At 44.7% G+C, this 19708-nt stretch overlaps 1 protein-coding gene across 2 annotated transcripts in view; it reads right to left on the bottom strand.

Annotated features, from left to right (window-relative positions):
- LOC126980880 (protein gustavus-like) overlaps positions 1-19708 on the bottom strand; it is a 116056-nt gene that overhangs the window by 87881 nt on the left and 8467 nt on the right. The window contains exon 1 of one of the 2 annotated variants that reach the window (XM_050831239.1): positions 4543-5615. The exons of the other annotated variant lie outside the window; for it this stretch is intronic. Coding sequence (XP_050687196.1) covers positions 4543-4571 — 29 coding nt within the window. The 5' untranslated portion in view covers positions 4572-5615. Of the gene's footprint in view, positions 1-4542; positions 5616-19708 lie in introns of those variants that run through there. 2 annotated transcript variants of the gene reach the window in all.

The raw sequence follows: 19708 nt of genomic DNA, 5'->3' as shown, positions 1-19708 counted from the left end.
TGGAATGTATGGCATTTCCTGAACACACACACACACACACACACACACACACACACACACACACACACACATTTTTTTTTTCCCTGCCACTAGTAAAACATAATAGGTGAGTGAAGGCTAACCACGGATTATAAAGTGCCATCAATAATACTACCATCACTATAATCATCAGTGTTACCACCACCACCACCTCAACCACCACTACGCTAGACCAAAAACATTAAAAAAGTAGTGGAGGTTGTAGCATATCAGTAGTGGTGGTGGTACTCGTGGTTACTGTAGTGGAAATATCAACAGAAGAGTCAGTAACGCAAGCTCCTCAACCTCCCAGACACACCCTATACGGATAACAACCCCCCTCCCCCCCTCCACACACACACACACACGCGCGCACACACACACACACACACACCTGAGGCGGCCGGTCACACCTGTCCCGTAGAAGCGCCTCGCCCACACTTACCTGTGAAGAAAGAAAAATATTAGAAAAAGGGAAAAAAATGTATGATAAAAATAGCATGGATAAAAATGGTACTCCTCCTCCTCTTCTTCCTCCTCCCGCTACTACTAATACCTAATAATAATAATAATAATAATAATAGTCAGGTTCATTTCCTAACATCCACACGCCACACTCACTGCTACTATATCGTGAAATGTTTATCAAAGCTCGCTCCGTTAAACAATTATTTTTCAGTAGCACAAATCTTTTAATCCGGCAATTATGTTTTCCATTTCATTAAGTTTATCGAATCCTGCTCCCCCCCACCCCACACACACACGGCTGACGCCACACTCACCAACCTCGCCTTCCTTCACTTGGACTAAATTCGACAGTTGACTCTCCTCATTCACTCACCTCGCCCTCCTTCACAGCTGACTCTGACTCTCTTCATTCATCCACCTCGCCTTCATTCACTTGGACGACACTCGACAGCTGACTCTCTTCATTCACCCACCTCGCCCTCCTTCACAGCTGACTCTGACTCCACATTCATCCACCTCGCTCTCCTTCATTTTGCAAACACTCGACAGCTGACTCTATTCATTCACTCACCTCGTCTCCTTCACAGCTGACTCACTACTGACAACACTCACCCACCTCGCCTTCCTTCACATATTGCCAACACTCATCTGCTTCTTTCCCTTACCCCTAAAAAGATATACTATTCATGTGTCTAATCTATACACTAAGTAGTTTCACTTATACCAAAATTTAAATGTTATGAAAATCCGTAATTCATAAAATCATACAAATGTGCGTTTCCATCAATACTTCATGGTCGTAAACACGGGATTTCAGAACTATTCATCCCTCCACCACTGACCTAATACACACAAACCACGCACTTTCCAAAATCTAAATGTTATGAAAATCAGCTATTCATAAAATCATACAAATGTGCGTTTCCATCAATACTTCACGGTTGTAAACAAGGGATTTCAGAACTATTCATCCATCCACCACTGACCTAAAACACACAAAACACACACTTTCCAAAATTTAAATGTTATGAAAATCCGCTATTCATAAAATCATAACAATGTGCCTTTCCATCAATACTTCACGGTTGTAAACAAGGGATTTCAGAACTATTCATCCATCCACCACTGACCTAAAACACACAAAACACACACTTTCCAAAATTTAAATGTTATGAAAATCAGCTATTCATAAAATCATAACAATGTGCCTTTCCATCAATACTTCACGGTTGTAAACAAGGGATTTCAGAACTATTCATCCCTCTACCACTGACCTAAAACACACAAAACACACACTTTCCAAAATTTAAATGTTATGAAAATCAGCTATTCATAAAATCATAACAATGTGCCTTTCCATCAATACTTCACGGTTGTAAACAAGGGATTTCAGAACTATTCATCCCTCCACCATTGACCTAAAACACACAAACTATACATACACACACAAAAAGCTCCATATTTTGTCAAGGTTCTCTTACTATTACAAATCCACACACACAAACACACACATGCATACGTAAAACTTTTTGTCGTTTAGCAAATCACACACACACACACACACACACACACAACATCCAAATATCCATGTTTATCCTATTTTTCCCAGCACCCAGCACGTCCCGCTCGGCTAGCCTCATAATACATTTTCCATTTCTCTTCGTTCTGCACGCATGAACATTTTTATTATTAGCATCACACAGCCTCGGGACACGCGCTCTGCCACATAATAATATATCTTCTTCATGCAGTAGACGCAGCTTGCCCGCTAAGTAACAGTGCCCTGCCCGACTTCAGAGCAAGCAACAAGAACATTTACCGTGGACACACACACACACACACACACACAATTTTTACTCATTTAATTTAGCTTATTGAGTGAAAAAATAAAATAAAAAACGTTACATACACGGAGAAATACGTTTATGTTCACACACACACACACACACACACACACACACACACACACACACACACACACGGACGCACATGTAGGTACTGTCCTTGCCGTAGCCTCCTCGTCCGCCACCCCACCCTCCCACAGACCATTTATTTGATTCCCTCTTTGTTGGTGTTCCCTGACGTTACTCTCTCTCTCTCTCTCTCTCTCTCTCTCTCTCTCTCTCTCTCTCTCTCTCTCTCTCTCTCTCTCTCTCTCTCTCTCTCTCTCTCTCTGCATGTATGAATCTATATATATGCATGATTGTATAAAGAGATGTATAAATATGTATGTATGATGCTATATATTTTTTTTTAGTCACCCCCACACACAAAAAGAACATGTTGCCTTTATTTTATTTTTTTCCTTTGCAAACTGAACTATACTGTAAATTACATTCTCTCTCTCTCTCTCTCTCTCTCTCTCTCTCTCTCTCTCTCTCTCTCTCTCTCTCTCACACACACACACCGTTTCAGCTGTACTTGAAAGAGGAAATAACACCGAACACTTGCTCATACAGAGAGAGAGAGAGAGAGAGAGAGAGAGAGAGAGAGAGAGAGAGAGAGAGAGAGAGAGAGAGAGAGAGCAAAGAAGATAAAGCAATACAAAGACATAATCCAATAAAGATGTGTGAGACGTAATGAAGAGGGGAAGAAGAGAACAGTTAGCTATGCAGACAAAGAGAGGCGATAAAAGGGAGGAGGAGATGAAGACGAGGGCTACACAGAAAGACAGGAGAGGAAGAAATAAAGGAAATGCAAGAATATCAACTAGAGGAGATCGCACAACTTAATGGACAAACTCAGTGCATGTGTGTGTGTGTGTGTGTGTGTGTGTGTGTGTGTGTGTTGTGTGTGTGTTGTGTGTGTGAGTGTGTGTGTGTGTGTGTCAAGAATATCAACAATAGGAGATCGCACAACTACAGGAGAAATAATGGACAAACTCAGTGCATGTGTGTGTGTGTGTTGTGTGTGTGTGTGTGTGTGTGTGTGTGTGTGTGTGTGTGTCAAGAATATCAACTAGAGGAGATCGCACAAGTACAGCAGAAATAATGGACAAACTCAGTGCATGTGTGTGTGTGTGTGTGTGTGTGTGTGTGTGTGTGTGTGTGTGTGTGTGTGTGTAATTTTTTGGGGCATGACAGGCTGACCATCTATGTAATAATAAAATAATAAAAAAAACTGTAACTGTATAAAAACTCTACATCCCAAACTCTGGTATCCATGTAAACACTCAATTAGAAAACGATAAAAATTTATAACTGAGAAACAAATTGTCACATCTGGAGTTGACCCCAAAAAAATATAATAAACGAATAAAAGCAATTCAACAACATATATTCACTATAAATAAAAATCCAACTCTCGTTACTTCATGTAGCAGGGTTAGGGTATTCTCAGACGCTTCCAACTCTCACATCATTTCTTTCCAATGGCCAAAAAGGAGATCAATGTTTTTTTTTAAATTCACGGTACAGAAGATGGGTCAAACTACCACCAGGGTCATAAAACTACCCCTGGAAATGCCCCCGAACTCCTCCGAAAGCCTTGTCAAATTTGTGTAACCTACTTGGACGGCGAAATGTATTAAGAGTATGACCTGGACTCGAGTAAAACATATGCCTTAAAAATAACAAGGTCCAGAGGTATTGTATATGACGAAACGACGGGAATGCCGACTGGGATGATGCAAACTAAAATTACACAAAGAATATTCCCGGCGTCGTTAAAATATCTCAACTTTGATGTAATATTGTCTTTGATCTCAACTTCCGTGACTTCTACAATTGTTTAAGTTTGCAATGCGGGGATTTGTTTCTTTTATACTGTAGTTTTCGTGGAAAGCTTCCCACCTATCTTTTACCTACACGAGATTATGCTGCAGCTGTGTGTGTGTGTGTGTGTGTGTGTGTGTGTGTGAGGTCAGCTTGTGTACACTTATGAAGGTCACGTCTGTAGAAAGGTAGGGATGACCTTACCTGTGTGTGTGTGTGTGTGTGTGTGTGTGTGTGAGAGAGAGAGAGACTCAATTTGTGTACACAGGTTAAGGTCATGCATGTAGACAGATGTGTGTGTGTGTGTGTGTGCAAGGTCAGGTGTGGTAGTGACCTTACTCACCTGGAGGTCGCGTCTCGGGTCACCTTCATCCTGAGTCGCCTCGCCGCTGACCACGTGAGCAGCAAACCCCTCCACACCACCTCCACCTTGCTGCCCTCACCGCCGCCTCCACCTCCGCCGCCACGCCACCTCTCCACCACCTCCACCACAACGGGCAACACCAGTGACGGTTGTGAGTGCCCCGACGACGCACCTCCACCACCACTCCACTTGACGCCCCAAAGAAATAAAAAGTAAATAAATAAAACCAGTGGAGTCTGCCTCAGTTCTACAAGACAACTCTGCACCACCACTACTAAAACTCCTGCTACAACTGCTACACCACCAATAAGGAGGTTGTGAGGGTAGCGAGTGCTTCTAGCCTACGACATGGTGAGTGGTGGTGTTGATGGTGGTGATGACGAGGACCAAGAGGAAGGAAGAGGAGCACCACCGTCGTCTGCCGCTCTGAGACGTGGTGCTGCAGTGGTATTGGTGGGTGTTTCTGCCACGCACACACGCACACACTCGCACACAGGATGGTCGCTCACGCACGCACACTATATAGACCTTTCTCGTTCTTTTTCCTGGCCTTGTCTCGTGTGTGTGTACCGAACGAGACACGAACGACTGATTCCGCGGCGACCACTTTTGAGAACGAGGATGAGGTAACAAGACGAGGACGAGGACGAGGTAGTGACGTGGAGGAAGAACGGGATTAAGGAGGAGGAGGAGGAAGAGGAGGAGGCGGGGAAGAAGACTGCCTGTGGGTGGATTGGAGGTTTAATTTGGTGAGGGAGGAAGATGAGCAGGAGCAGGGGTAGGTGAGGTAACCGGAGGAGCAGGAGGTAGGATGTTTAAAATTTGGTGAGGGAGGAAGATGAGCAGGGCGAGGTAGGAGCAAGCGGAGACTGGCAATGGTGGAGGTAGATGGAAGGAAGGAAGGTTCGGCGTTGGTGTGGTGGTAGGCGAAGGGAGGAGGTCGGTCTATCCGTCTTCTCCACACGCACTCACACACGCACACTCCCTCTCTCTCTCTCGCTCTTCCTCTCCTCCCTGCTACCGCCGCCACCCTCACTCGACTAAAGCCAACTGCACGGCGGACTTACACACCGCGGCTCTCCCTCCCTCTCTCCCTCGCTCTCCCTTCCTCCCTTGCCCTCCTATGCCTCCCTAACCCCTGCCCCCTTCACCCATGCCCCTCCACGCCCAGGTCATGCCCGGGTCACTCAAGGCATGAAGCGAAGGGACAAGTTACGAAGGGTAAGAAAAGAAAAAAAAGGGGGTGAGTGGCAGTCTGGGGTACGTTGGCAACCTCTGGAAACCTTGGCGAGGGAGGGAGGGACATGGAGGGAGAGGGGGGGACATGGAGGGAGGGAGGGAGGGAGTGAAGGTCGAGTCCAGCCCGCCACCACCTCAATGAATGCACACCCCGAGCGAACACACACACACACACACCGTCGCCACCACCACCACCACCACCACTACCACAACGCCTCCTCCTCCTCCTCCTCGTCCTCTTCTCCTCCTCCACACCACAACTTCCTCTTCCTACCTCCTCCTCCTCGTGGTCCTCCTCCTCCAGCTCCTCCACACGCACCTAAATGATAAATTGGCAACATTTTTGGCCGAGAACAGCACACACGGGCAGATCAATACAGCCGTAGAGCGACCCTCCCCTCCCCTCCCTAGCCCCCCCTCCCTCCTCCGTCTGGTGCTGGAGGAGGGAGGGAGGGGGCAGAGAGGGAGACTACGCCAGCAAGAGACGCGGCTCCCCCAGCACCATCACCACCACCACTACTACTACTACTACTATATAGCAACACTACCACCATCACCACCACCACCATCACTACAGCCATACCACTATCACAAACACTACAGTATCCATCATGACCACCACCATCACTACCACTACTACTACTACTACTACTACCACTACCACCATCACTACAACACTACAGTAACCATCATGACCACCATCACCATTACATATATATACTACAGCAGCACTACAAGTCACCATCACCACCATCATAACCTTTGTGTATATTAAACAGAGATATTACTACTTCTACTACTGATGACCACATTTGCAGTACTAGGGTCATATTTTTTGTAGTCATCACCTCCACTTTCACTACTACTACTACTACTACTACAATTACCAACACTACTACTCTACTGCTATTGTTCCTACTACTACTACTACTACTACTACTACTATTAGCTTACCATCCCCTGCAATATATCCTATTAACGTGACTTCTAACACCAACTAGCCTAAACTAACCTACCACCACCAACCTAACCTAACGTAACCTATTCTAACCTAACCTAACACCACCTAACCCAACCAAACCTAGCCTAACCTACCACCACTAACCTAACTTAACGTAACCTAATCTAACCTAACCTAACCTACCACCAACCTAACCTAACGTAACCTAATCTAACCTAACCTAACACCACCTAACCCAACCAAACCTTGCCTAACCACCACCACCACAGCGCTGCCACACCACCGCCATCACCAAATCACATCACCACCACCACCGCCATCACCACCACGGCGTTCCCTGCTCCATAACCCCCCCCCCCCCCTTCAGCTTCCATCTCTGGCCGGAACCTTCCCCAATCAGCTCATCAGCCAGCCAGAAATGTTCGTCGATGGAAAATGTCAAAATCTTGCCCGTTCTTAACTCTTGACGTGACTCCCGGCAGCTGGCCAAAAATATCTTTCCAATGATTTTTCTTCGTCCTCATCTTTCCCTTCCTTCCTTCCTTCCTTCAGTTCAAACGCCACTGCTGACATCCCCCTAACCCTTCCTCCCCCCCACGCCCCCCCCTCTCTCTCTCTCTAAAGCTGGGCTCCTCATTCAGGCATTACTTTGTTAAACATTCAGCGCTGGACGATCCTGCATTTTTCTATTTTAATCTCGTTTCCCTTTCCGCCGCTGACGAACTTCCCCCCAAACAGCCCATCACGTACAGGGATCACTTTGTAGTTTGTTTTTTCCTTTCTCTTCGCGAATGATACAAGACTCGCTGGCCGGCCGTCTGTCTATCTGTGGGTCGTATCACAAGACATTTCGTCGCCCAAGAACACATATTTGACAAGGCTGTCGTAGGAGTTGTGGGCATTTCCATGGGTAGTTTTAAGACCCTGGTGGTGTTAAACCTTCTGTACCTACCATGAAATCAATAGAAACACTCATTTGAGCCAGATTACCCCCCTCTTTGACCTTTAGAAATAGCTGATGTCAGAAGCGAAAGTATCTTATAATACCGACCTGTCTGTCTGTCTCCCAATGATACACACGCAGTTAATTAAGATGAAGTTCGGTAATCTCATTTGACTCAGACGTCAACTATTTCCAAAGGTCCAAAAGGGGATCAATCGGGTTCTAATGTGATTTTTTTACGTTCACGGTACAGAAGAAGAGGCGAAGTACACCACCAGGGTCATCAAACTACCCCTGGAAATGCCCAGAACTCCGATACGAAAGCCTTGTCGAATGTTTGCGCTTGGGTGCCGAAGTAAGAATATGGCAAGAGGTTCGGTGACTTCGGTCTTTGCAGAAGTAAAATACATAAATAAATAAATAAAAGGGGAGGGGAATAAAGCCTCGTCAGCATGAGGAAATCACTTGTTGTTACCAGGAAAATGCTTTACACACACACACACACACACACACACACACACACAAAAAAAAAAAAAAAAAAAAAAAACATTTACCATAAGTATTTATTATCAACACTGACATTAGTATCTTTGTCATCATTAAAATGCAGCGCCACAAATATCAACGTTTTTTTAATATTAATAACACAACTGTATATAATTACATGCATTTAAGAACCACTGGTCTATCTATTTCTTGCATTATCTATTGGTCTATTCATTCCGTACATCTCTGCCTCTTTCATGCATCACAACCCCGGTCACGTCTAATTCCTTCTGTCTCCTGGTCTCTCTCTATTCCTAACTTTATCTCTTCCGTCACCTTCAATATCTTGCTCTGTTTATCATTCCCTGCATCTGTCTCTCATCCATATCCCCGTCAGCTCTTCCTCCTTCTCTCATCCGTCTATATTTCTTGCCTCATCCATTGGTCTATCTATTCCTTGCATCTATGGCTGGTATTACAAGACATCTTGCCATATAACATCAGCTATTTCTAAAGGTCAAAGAGGGGATCGATCTGGTTCTAATGAGTGTTTCTTCAGGTTCATGGTACAGAAGAAGGGTCAGACTACCACCAGGGTCATAAAACTACCCCTGGATATGCCCACAACTCCTACGAAAGCGTTGTCAAATATGTGTTCTTGGGCGGCGAAATGTCTCATAAGACGACCCTATGTCTCTCTCATCCATCAATACCTCAGTCACGTCACGCCTCCTTTGGCCAGCTGATGACAAACACATTTTTTCACCGTCATCCTACACTTGACCCTCTTCAACCTCCCCCACCCCCCAACCCCGGTCCTTCTGCCACCCCACCCCCACACGCACACACGGTAAGTGCACCCAGGTCCCAGGTGTTGGCAGGTGCTTTGTTGTTAGTGCACCTCTCGATCACCCATCACATCGACCCCCCTCCCTACCTCTATCTCTACCTGGTAACTTGCATTCCGTCCATGTCGTTTCCCCTGCCTGTGACCTCCTTCCTCCCTTCCCCTCCTCCCTCCCCTTCAGACTGTGGTGAGTGATTCAGTTTGGTATTGTCAGACGCTTCCAACCCTCATTTTAACTATTCCCAAAGGCAGAAAAGGAGATAAATCGCGTTCTAAGAGTGTTTCGTAGGTTCCTGGCATAAAAGAATGATCAGACTGCCAGAGGGGTCAGAAAACTATACCTCTGTAAATGCCCAAAGCTCATACGGAAGCCTTGCCAAATGTCCGTGTGCTTGGATTACGAAATGTTTCAGAATGTGCCCCTCAGACTCTTATTGTGTATTCGAGAAGCGCTTTGCTACCTGCCTGCTTCTGCCTTCGTGCCTCGTCTCATTCTAAGCTCCGTCAGTGATCTTTTTTATATCCCTTGTTCAGCCACTCCCACGGTCAGGGCCAAGATCTTACTGTCCCCCACGTGAGCACTGAACCTCGTGTATTGGAGGCAGAGTCTGTGTAATTCTTTTCATCAGTGTTTGGTTATCTATCCATATTCTTGCATCCATCAATGGTCTGCCTTATATACCTCCTTCACTAACCACTCCCACGAACACACTAAGGTTGGTTTTAAAAGACACTCTCGCTTCTCACATCAGCTATTTTTAAAGGTCAAAGAGGGGCTCAGTCGGGTTCTAATGAGTGTTTCTTCAGGTTCATGGTACAGAAGAAGACTCACACTACCACCAGGGTCATAAAACTACCCTTGGAAATGCCCACAACACCTACGAAAGCCTTGTCAAATATGTGTTCTTGGGATGTGATTTGTCATGTAATACTACCCAAAAGACCGTACTCTTAAATGTATAGGCACATCAGTACGCCTATTTAAGAACATAAGAACATAACGTAAGGAGTCTGCAAGAGGCCGGTAGATAAGCCTCTCGTCGTAGAAGTTGCAGGGATTTTCATGGATTGTGTTTGTGATCCTGGTGGTAGTTTTACATGTTTTTTGCATCATCAACGGAAAAATCCATGAAAACAGTTAATCTTCTTGTGCTTCTGCTCTGCCTATTTAGCTGACCAGTAACGTGCCAGGCTAAAGTGGCTATTACACTGGGCAAATTTTCCGTGGATCTTCAGTCAAAACCACGATTTCCGCTGGCGTGGTTCTCATATTTCCGTGGTTTTCTGCCGTGTCCACGATCTTCCAAAGCTACGGTAGAGTTCCTTGAAGGACGACGGTATTACTCACCATCATCATCATTAGCAATAACAACAAACAAAGTAGAACCACGCTAGCGGGAATCGTGGTTTGACTGAAGATCCACGGAAAATTTGCCCAGTGTAACAGCCCCTAAAGAAACACTCACTACACGACGCCCCAGGCTGCACGAAGCGTACTCCTGACAGGGACTGCAGTATATTTTCTTTCACACACACACACACACACACACACACACACACACACACACACACACACACACACCTGGACTCGCCTGACAGTTCCCGTCTCCTGGGAAATAGGGAGGGACAGGGGGACAGAGGGGGAGGAAAAGCGACGCTGCCAGATTTCGTCTCCGTCGATTTTGAGTGTCCTGAGGAGCAATGGTTAAGAATACCTGTCACCCGTTACTGGTCTCCCCCGCTTGGTTCTCCGCTCCAGTGCCGCCAGAGTACGGTATTCAGCCCACGTCACTGCCCATGCATGTGTATTGACGGTTGAGATCCAGCGTTGCTTTCAATATTTTAGCTTTTTTTCTCTTCTATCTTTCTTGTAGCCACGGGTGGTTGATTGCTTCCACTTCGCTGTCGCTGTTGATGTTGGTTGAGCGATATTGAGTGAGTTTATCAATGATGACGAATGTTCAATGTTACTTAGCTTTTCTTTCTCGATTCTTATACTGGTGTCAATTGTCGCTATTTCGCACTCCACCACACACCGAATTATTTATTCATCTCCTTTTTTACAGTAACGGAATTAGCTCATGGGAAAAAAACAAAACAATAATAATGAGAAAAAAACGCTAATCATTGCTCCTATAAAAAAAAAAGTTAAAAAAGTGAACGAAAGAGATCTAGGTGAGTAAAAAAGCACGTGTTGAAAATGCTTACAGAGATGAGGTTCAATGTTACTTTACTTTTCCGTCAAGAGGTTCAATATTACTTTACTTTTCCGTCAAGAGGTTCAATATTACTTTACTTTTCCGTCAAGAGGTTCAATATTACTTTACCTTTCCTTCTTCCTTCCTTCTAATGTTTGTCAATAGTCTCTCTATTCTGCTCTCCACTCACACACACGCTAACATTCAGTCTATACAAGTACAGAAGGGGAAGTGTATTATTAAACCTGACAACGGTTCAATATTACTTTACTTTTCTTTATTCCTTCCTTCTTATGCTTGTCAATAGTCTCTCTATTCTGCTCTCCACTCACACACACGCTAACATTCAGTCTATACAAGTACAGAAGGGGAAGTGTATTATTAAACCTGACAACGGTTCAATATTACTTTACTTTTCTTTATTCCTTCCTTCTTATGCTTGTCAATAGTCTCTCTACTTTGCTCTCCACTCACACACACGCTAACATTCAGTCTATACAAGTGCAGAAGGGGATGTGTATTATTAAACCTGACAACGGTTCAATATTACTTTACTTTTCTTTATTCCTTCCTTCTTATGCTTGTCAATAGTCTCTCAACTTTGCTCTCCACTCACACACACGCTAACATTGTCTATGCAAGTGCAGAAGGGGATGTGTATTATTAAATCTGGCGACGTTTCAATATTTGTTTGTTACGTTCCCTTCTTCCTTCGCATGCCTTATCAATGGTTCTTCCTGTTATACTCTACACTCCCACAGACGCTGAGACGCTAACATTGTCAACGGGAGTACCGAAGGAGTTGTATTAAAAGCTGCATGGCGAGGGTTCAATATTACTGCTTGTTACTGTCCTCCTTCCTTCGGCTCCTTATCAATGGTTCTTCCTGTTATACTCTACACTCCCATAGACGCTGAGACGCTAACATTGTCAACGGGAGTACCGAAGGAGTTGTATTAAAAGCTGCATGACGTCGGTTCAATATTACTGCTTGTTACTGTCCTTCTTCCTTCGGCTCCTTATCAATGGTTCTTCCTGTTATACTCTCCACTCCCACAAAGGCTAAGACGCTAACATTGTCAACGGGAGTACCGGAGTTGTATTAAAAGCTGCATGACGTCGGTTCAATATTACTGCTTGTTACTGTCCTTCTTCCTTCGGCTCCTTATCAATGGTTCTTCCTGTTATACTCTACACTCCCTCGAAGGCTGAGACGCTAACATTCAGTCCCTGTGAGCACCGGAGGAGTTGTATTTATAGCTGCATGACATCGGTTCAATATTACTGCTTGTTACTGTCCTTCTTCCTTCGGCTCCTTATCAATGGTTCTTCCTGTTTTACGCTCCACTCCCACAGACGCTGAGACGCTAACATTGTCAACGGGAGTACCGAAGGAGTTGTATTAAAAGCTGCATGGCGAGGGTTCAATATTACTGCTTGTTACTGTCCTCCTTCCTTCGGCTCCTTATCAATGGTTCTTCCTGTTTTACGCTCCACTCCCACAGACGCTGAGACGCTAACACTGTCAACGGAAGTACAGAAGCATGTGAATTAAAGCTGCATGGCGAGGGTTTAATAATGCTTCCTTGCTACATTTCCTTCTCCCTTATACTTTTCTCTCCCTATTTTGCTCTCTACTCCCACACACGGTGCTTTGCTCTACACTACCACACACGAACAGCAAAGTAACATTCAGTCTCAGTACAAGCCAGCCTGATAAGGGTTCAATATTAGTGCTTTTTATTTTTGTTTCTTCTCCCTTCTTTCACTCATCAATGGCCTCCCTGATTTACTCTCCACTCCCACACACAACTCAGTAACATTCAGTCTTAGTACAAACCATCCGTGTACTAATGCAAATAAGGATTCAATATCAGTGCTTGTTACTTTTGTTTCTCTCTTCTTACACTCATCAATGGTCTCCCTGATTTACTCTCCACTCCCACGTACAACTCCGTAACATTCAGTCTCAGTACAAACCATCCTGTGTATTAATGCTCATAGGATTCAATATTAGTGCTTGCTACTCTTCTTTATACTCGTCAATGGCCTCCCTGATTTACTCTCCACTCCCACACACAACTCAGTAACATTCAGTCTCAGTACAAACCATTCTGTGTACTAATGCAAATAAGGATTCAATAGTGGTGCTTGCTACTTCTCCTCCTTTATACTCGTCAATGGTCTCCCACACACGACAGCTAAGTTACATTCACTCCACGCCACTGCCCTCCGCGACCTCTCCACCCCTACCCCTGCAGCAGTAAGGACACAGACTCCTAAAAGGCTACACCCGCCACAGGTGACCTACTGCTAAATGGGGCCACGGAGATCACTGCTGCCGCGGCCATTGGTGTGTGTGTGTGTGTGTGTGTGTGTGTCCTCTCCTCCTGCCGATAGTGTTCGCTCGAGGCTTGCCAAAACATAAAAAGGAAAATGGAAAAGGAAAAGGGAAAAAAAGGAGGGAAAAGGAAAAAATGAAAGAACATACAAGAAAGGAGAAGAGAAAAACAGAAAAAAAGGGAAAACAAAGACGAAAAGGGAAACAGAAAAAAGGAAAAAAAGGAAAGGGAAAACAGGAAAAGGAGAAAATGAAAACAACACAGAAACAGAAATAAAGGGAAAAACATGGAGGGATAGAGTGACGTTCCTTGCCTAACACACACACACACACACACACACACACACACACACACACACACACACACGGGAATAGGTAGGTTAAGAGTATACAATTTTTTTTCACTTACTTCCAATCACTACTACAACCACTACTACTACTACTACTACTACTACTACTACTACTACTACTATTACTACTATCTAAATATCCTTACGCAGGTGTATGAGCAGAAAGGGAGAAGGGAGTAGTAAGGGAGTAGTAAGGGAGGGAGGAAATGGGAGGAAGGTTATAGGGAGGGAAGAAAGGGAGGGAGAGAGTGAGTCATCAAGCCGAATCGGGAGGAAGGGAGGATGAAAGCAGAGATAATTAAGAGGGAGAAGAAAAAGGTGGAAGAAGGGAGAGAAAGGGAGAGGAGAGAAGGGAGGCATTAGTGATTAGGCGAGGGGACGACACACACACACACACACACACACACACACACACAGAGAGAGAGAGAGAGAGAGAATTTATGTGAGGGAAAGGCATGGAGTAACTTGCATGAGGAAGGAAGGAAGGAAGGAAGGAAGAAGGAAGTAGAGAGAGCTTGGGGAATATAGCTTAATAGAGGTGGTGGTGGTGGTGGTGGTAGTGGTGTTGACGGTGATGGTGGTGAACGTAAATATTTGTTTTTGTCTAATGCAAGAAAACAATGAACACACTATCTCCTCTCCTCTTCCTCCTCCTCCTCCTCCTCAAACTCCCCATCATACACTACCATCACTACTACTACAACTACTACTACTACTACTAACACCGTCTCCACCAGCCTCTAGGAGATGTAGTAGTAGTAGTAGTAGTAGCAGTAGTAGTGGTAGTAGTAGAAGTAGTAGTCTTGTTTTCACCTCTGAAGTATACTAAGCACCACCACCACCATCACCACCACCATCACCACCAACAACAACCACTCTCCCACAGTACCACCACCAACAACAACAACAACAACCACTCTCCCACAGTACCAATACCACCACCACCACTACCAACAACAACAACAACCACTCTCCCACAGTACCACCACCACCACCACCACCATCATAACCACCACTACCACTAACAACAACAACCACCACTCTCCCACAGTACCACCACCACCACCATCACCACCACTTGGCAAGAAGCCCCGCCTGTCATTCTGCTTAACCTTGAGTATAATGTACGGACTCCACCACCACCTCCACCTCCTCCACCCACCACGCCCACGCCTCCATACCTCCTCCTTCCTCTCCTCCGTTTCCTCCGCCTGCTCCCATAGCCTTCCCTCCCTTCTCTCTCTCTAACTGGGTTTTTTTCCTCCTTCCTTTCTTTCTTCCTTCCTCCTCTTTCCTCCGTCTCCAATTCCCTTCCTCTTCCTCCTCCATCTTACTCTCATATGCTTTTCTCTTTCCTTCTTTTCTTTCCTTCTTCCTCCTTGTTTCCAGTCACATCATTCTTCCTCTTCCTCCTCCTCCTCCTTATCCTCCTCACCGCCATCATCATTACTTCCATATGTTCCTCCTCCTCCTCCTCCTCTTCCTCTTTTCATTCCACTCACATAGTCTCATACCTCCACCTCCTCTCCTCTTCCTCCAGTCATCCTCCTCCTCCTCCTCCTTCCTAACCAAACATATAATCCCATACCAACATCCCTTCCCATTTCCTCCTCCTCCTCCTCCTCCTCCTTCTCCTCTTCCTCTTCCTTTGTCTCTCGCACACGCTCACATTCCTCTCATTTCCCCAACTTTCCTTCCTCCTCCTCCTCCTCCAAGATGCTTTTAGACCGGTATTTTCAAACGCTCCCGCCTCTAACATCAGCTATTTCCAAAGACGAAAAGGATATCAATAGCGTTGTGATTACTGTTATTTCCACGTTCATGTTTCAGAAGCTTCGTCACACTACCACCAGGGTCAAAGAACTACCCGTGGAAATGCCCAAACTACCCGTGAAAGCGTTGTTAAAGTTGCGTTCTTGGGCCTTGATAGGTTTAAAAATATGGTCCTCACGGATTTCCCTTTTCCTGCCTTTTCCTTCCGTTTTCTTTTTTGTCCTGTTTCTACTGTTTCGTCCCCCCACTCAACTTCATTTCCTACTCAGCGTCTCTATCTTTATTTCATACATAATAACTCACTCCCTCCTTGCTTTCTCTCTCTTCTTGACACGGCCGAGCAGAGAACCAGGGTAGCCATTCTCAGATCCTTCCGCCTCTAAGTAACATCAACTATTTCCAAAATGCCGAAGAGGAGATCATTCGGGTCTTCCACGAGGGTTATTTTGCACGTTCATGGTCACGTTCCTCTTACTTCTTCTCCTTCTTCTCTTCCTTCTTTTACGTTCGTTTTCCTTAGTCTTCTTCTTTTCTTCCTGTGTCTTCCTCTTCTCTTTCTTCTTTTCTTCTTCCTTTATCTTCCTTTCTTCATATGTTCTTATCACACAAAATGGTCCCTTGTCTTCCTCCTCCTCCTCCTCCTCCTCCTCTCCTACCACCCGCTCACCCATACCTCTCTCCTCTGTTAATACTGGCTCCTTCCTCCTCCCCTTTCCTCATATCAGCTGCCACTCCTCCTCCTCCTCCTCCTCCTTCTTCCTCCTCCTCCTCTCCTCCTCCTCCTCCTCTTCTTCCTCCTCCTCCTCCATCTTGTTATCATCTTCACCATTGTGCAAGGAAAATAACATACCACGTGACACGCCTTTCACTGTTTGGTCTCTGTGTGTGTGTGTATGTGTGTGTGTGTGTTTGGGCGCCGATATGTTTAATTAAGAATACGAAACTTGGTGGTTGATGTATGTAGTGGGTGTTCTATAAAGTGGGGAAGAGTCCGCGTCTGTTTGTCTGTTTGTCTGTGTTTATATAATGAACGGGGCAGCACATGGGACACAGACAAGGGTTGAGAGGGGGGAGCAGTGCCGGAAAAAAAACGGTGGGGACATATGTTTTAGTGTTGAGAGAGAGAGAGAGAGAGAGAGAGAGAGAGAGAGAGAGAGAGAGAGAGAGAGAGAGAGAACAATGCTAAGATAAAAAAAAAAAAAAGATATTCAAGCAAAGAAGATTGTTTGATTAATGTAAATGTGTGTGTGTGTGTGTGTGTGTGTGTGTGTGGGTGGGTGTGTTTGTGTGGTTCCATCCAGCTCAGTAAACAGTCATGCATAGAGATTGTGTGCACATCCAAACAGTCACACACACACACACACACACACACACACACACACACACAGACAAACAATGACGAACAAACAAAATGTGCACACAGCAGGGGTGGATGGGCGGGGAGGAACACACACACACACACACACACACACACACACACACACACACACACACACACACACACACACACATTTTGGATTATAGAATGGATGAATGGAAAAAGGAAGGAAGAAATAAATGGATGTAAAAAACTAAGAATCAATATGAAAAAAACAAAGAATAAGGAGGAAAGATGATACAGGCCGATCGAAGATAATTAATTAAATAATCAATTGAGTAATCAACTAATTAACAGAGGAAGGGAGGGAGGGAGGAAGGGAGGAAAATTAAGGGGATTGAGAGGAAGGAAGACATAGGAGAATGAAAGAATGAAGGGATGAAGAAAAAAAAGGAGAAAGAAGGAAGAGGAAAACAAAAGAAAGGGAGGGAGGTAGGAAATTGAGGATAGAGAGGAATGAAAACTAGGAAAAGAAAGAATAAAGGAATGAAAAAAAGAGAAAGGAGGAAGAGGAGGAAAACGAAAGGGAGAGAGGGAAAAGGAAGGTAGGAAAAGTGAGAGGATAGAGGAATGAAGGAATAGGAAAATAAAGAATGAAGGAATGAAAAAATAATGAAGAAAGGAGAAAGAGGAGGAAAACAAAAAAGGAGGGAGGGAGGGAGGTAGGAAAATTAAGGGGATAGAGAGGAAGGAAGAAATAGGAGAATGAAAGAATGAAGGGATGAAAAAATTAATGAAAAAGAGGGAAAAGGAGGAAAACGAAAGGGAGGGAAGGAAGAAGGGAGGTAGGAAAATTGAGAAGATAGAGAGGAATGAAAACTAGGAAAAGAAAGACTAAAGGAATGAAAGAAAAGGAGAAAGGAGGAAGAGGAGGAAAACAAAAAAGGAGGGAGGGAGGGAGGTAGGAAAATTAAGGGGATAGAGAGGAAGGAAGAAATAGGAGAATGAAAGAATGAAGGGATGAAAAAAATAATGAAAAAGAGGGAAAAGGAGGAAAACGAAAGGGAGGGAAGGAAGAAGGGAGGTAGGAAAATTGAGAAGATAGAGAGGAATGAAGGAATAGGAAAAGAAAGACTAAAGGAATGAAAAAAAAGAGAAAGGAGGAAGAGGAGGAAAACGAAAGGGAGGGAGGGAAGAAGGGAGGTAGGAAAATTGAGAAGATAGAGAGGAATGAAGGAATAGGAAAAGAAAGACTAAGGGAATGAAAAACAAGAGAAAGGAGGAAGAGGAGGAAAACAAATAGGAGGGAAGGAAGAAGGGAGGTAGGAAAATTGAGAAGATAGAGAGGAATGAAGGAATAGGAAAAGAAAGACTAAAGGAATGAAAAACAAGAGAAAGGAGGAAGAGGAGGAAAACAAAAGGGAGGGAAGAAGGGAGGTAGGAAAATGGAGAGGATAGAGATGAATGAAAATCTAGGAAAAGAAAGAATGAAGGAATGAAAAAAAAGAGAAAGGAGGAAGAGGAGGAAAACGAAAGGGAGGGAGAGAAGAAGGGAGGTAGGAAAATGGAGAGGATAGAGAGGAATGAAAATCTAGGAAAAGAAAGAATGAAGGAAAGAAATAAAGGAAAGGAGGAAGAGGAGGAAAACAAAAGGAAGGGAAGAAGGGAGGTAGGAAAACTGACAGGATAGAGATGAATGAAAATCTAGGAAAAGAAAGAATGAAGGAAAGAAAAAGTGATAAAGGAATGAAAAAGAAACACGAAAAAAATAAAAATAATGGACAGATACGGTCAGATGAAAGCAATTACACAGAAATTAGTAAGTATTAAGTAACGATTAAACGTGTGTGTGTGTGTGTGAGAGAGAGAGAGAGAGAGAGAGAGAGAGAGAGAGAGAGAGCAACCAGAGAGCGGAAGCACATCCTCTTCCACGGAATTCAACCATCACCACCATCACCACCACCACCACCACCTCCATCATCACCCCCTCCTTCCGCCAGTAGTATTCCCTACACCACGACCACCAATATGTCACCACCACTCACCATTGCATCACCACCACCCTCATCACCACTCCCATATCACCACTTTCACCAACAACACCGCTCACCATCCAAACAACCATTATCTCCTAACCACAATGCTTCCAGGAGACGGGCCGCTCACTACCACCATCACCATCACCACCATCATCACCACCACCACCACAGCTGCCTCTACTCCCAACCGTATATTCCAAAAAAGGAGAAAAAAATCTGACACGCTGGGCCTACAATCATGAACCTGCTCTCTCTCTCTCTCTCTCTCTCTCTCTCTCTCTCTCTCTCTGGGGTCATTATTTCGTGATACATGTTGTGCTGGAGATTGAGAGAGAGAGAGAGAGAGAGAGAGAGAGAGAGAGAGAGAAATCACAGTGCATATTTTAGTAAGAAGCAGCAGCAGCCTCTCTCTCTCTCTCTCTCTCTCTCATTTACAAGAGATCAATACCAAAAAACAATAGACTTTTTCCTTCTATCGTCCATTGAAGAGAGAGAGAGAGAGAGAGAGAGAGAGAGAGAGAGAGAGAGAGAGAGAGAGACAAAAATATATTCCTCCACCCACTTCTTCCTCCACCTCCCTCCGGTCCAGCACACACACACACACACACACACACACACACACGTTGCAACTCCCCCCCCTCCCCCCTCTC

This window comes from Eriocheir sinensis, chromosome 45 (genome assembly GCF_024679095.1).
Source record: "Eriocheir sinensis breed Jianghai 21 chromosome 45, ASM2467909v1, whole genome shotgun sequence".
Lineage (NCBI taxonomy): Eukaryota > Metazoa > Arthropoda > Malacostraca > Decapoda > Varunidae > Eriocheir > Eriocheir sinensis.
This window is presented reverse-complemented; position numbering and strand designations above follow the sequence as displayed.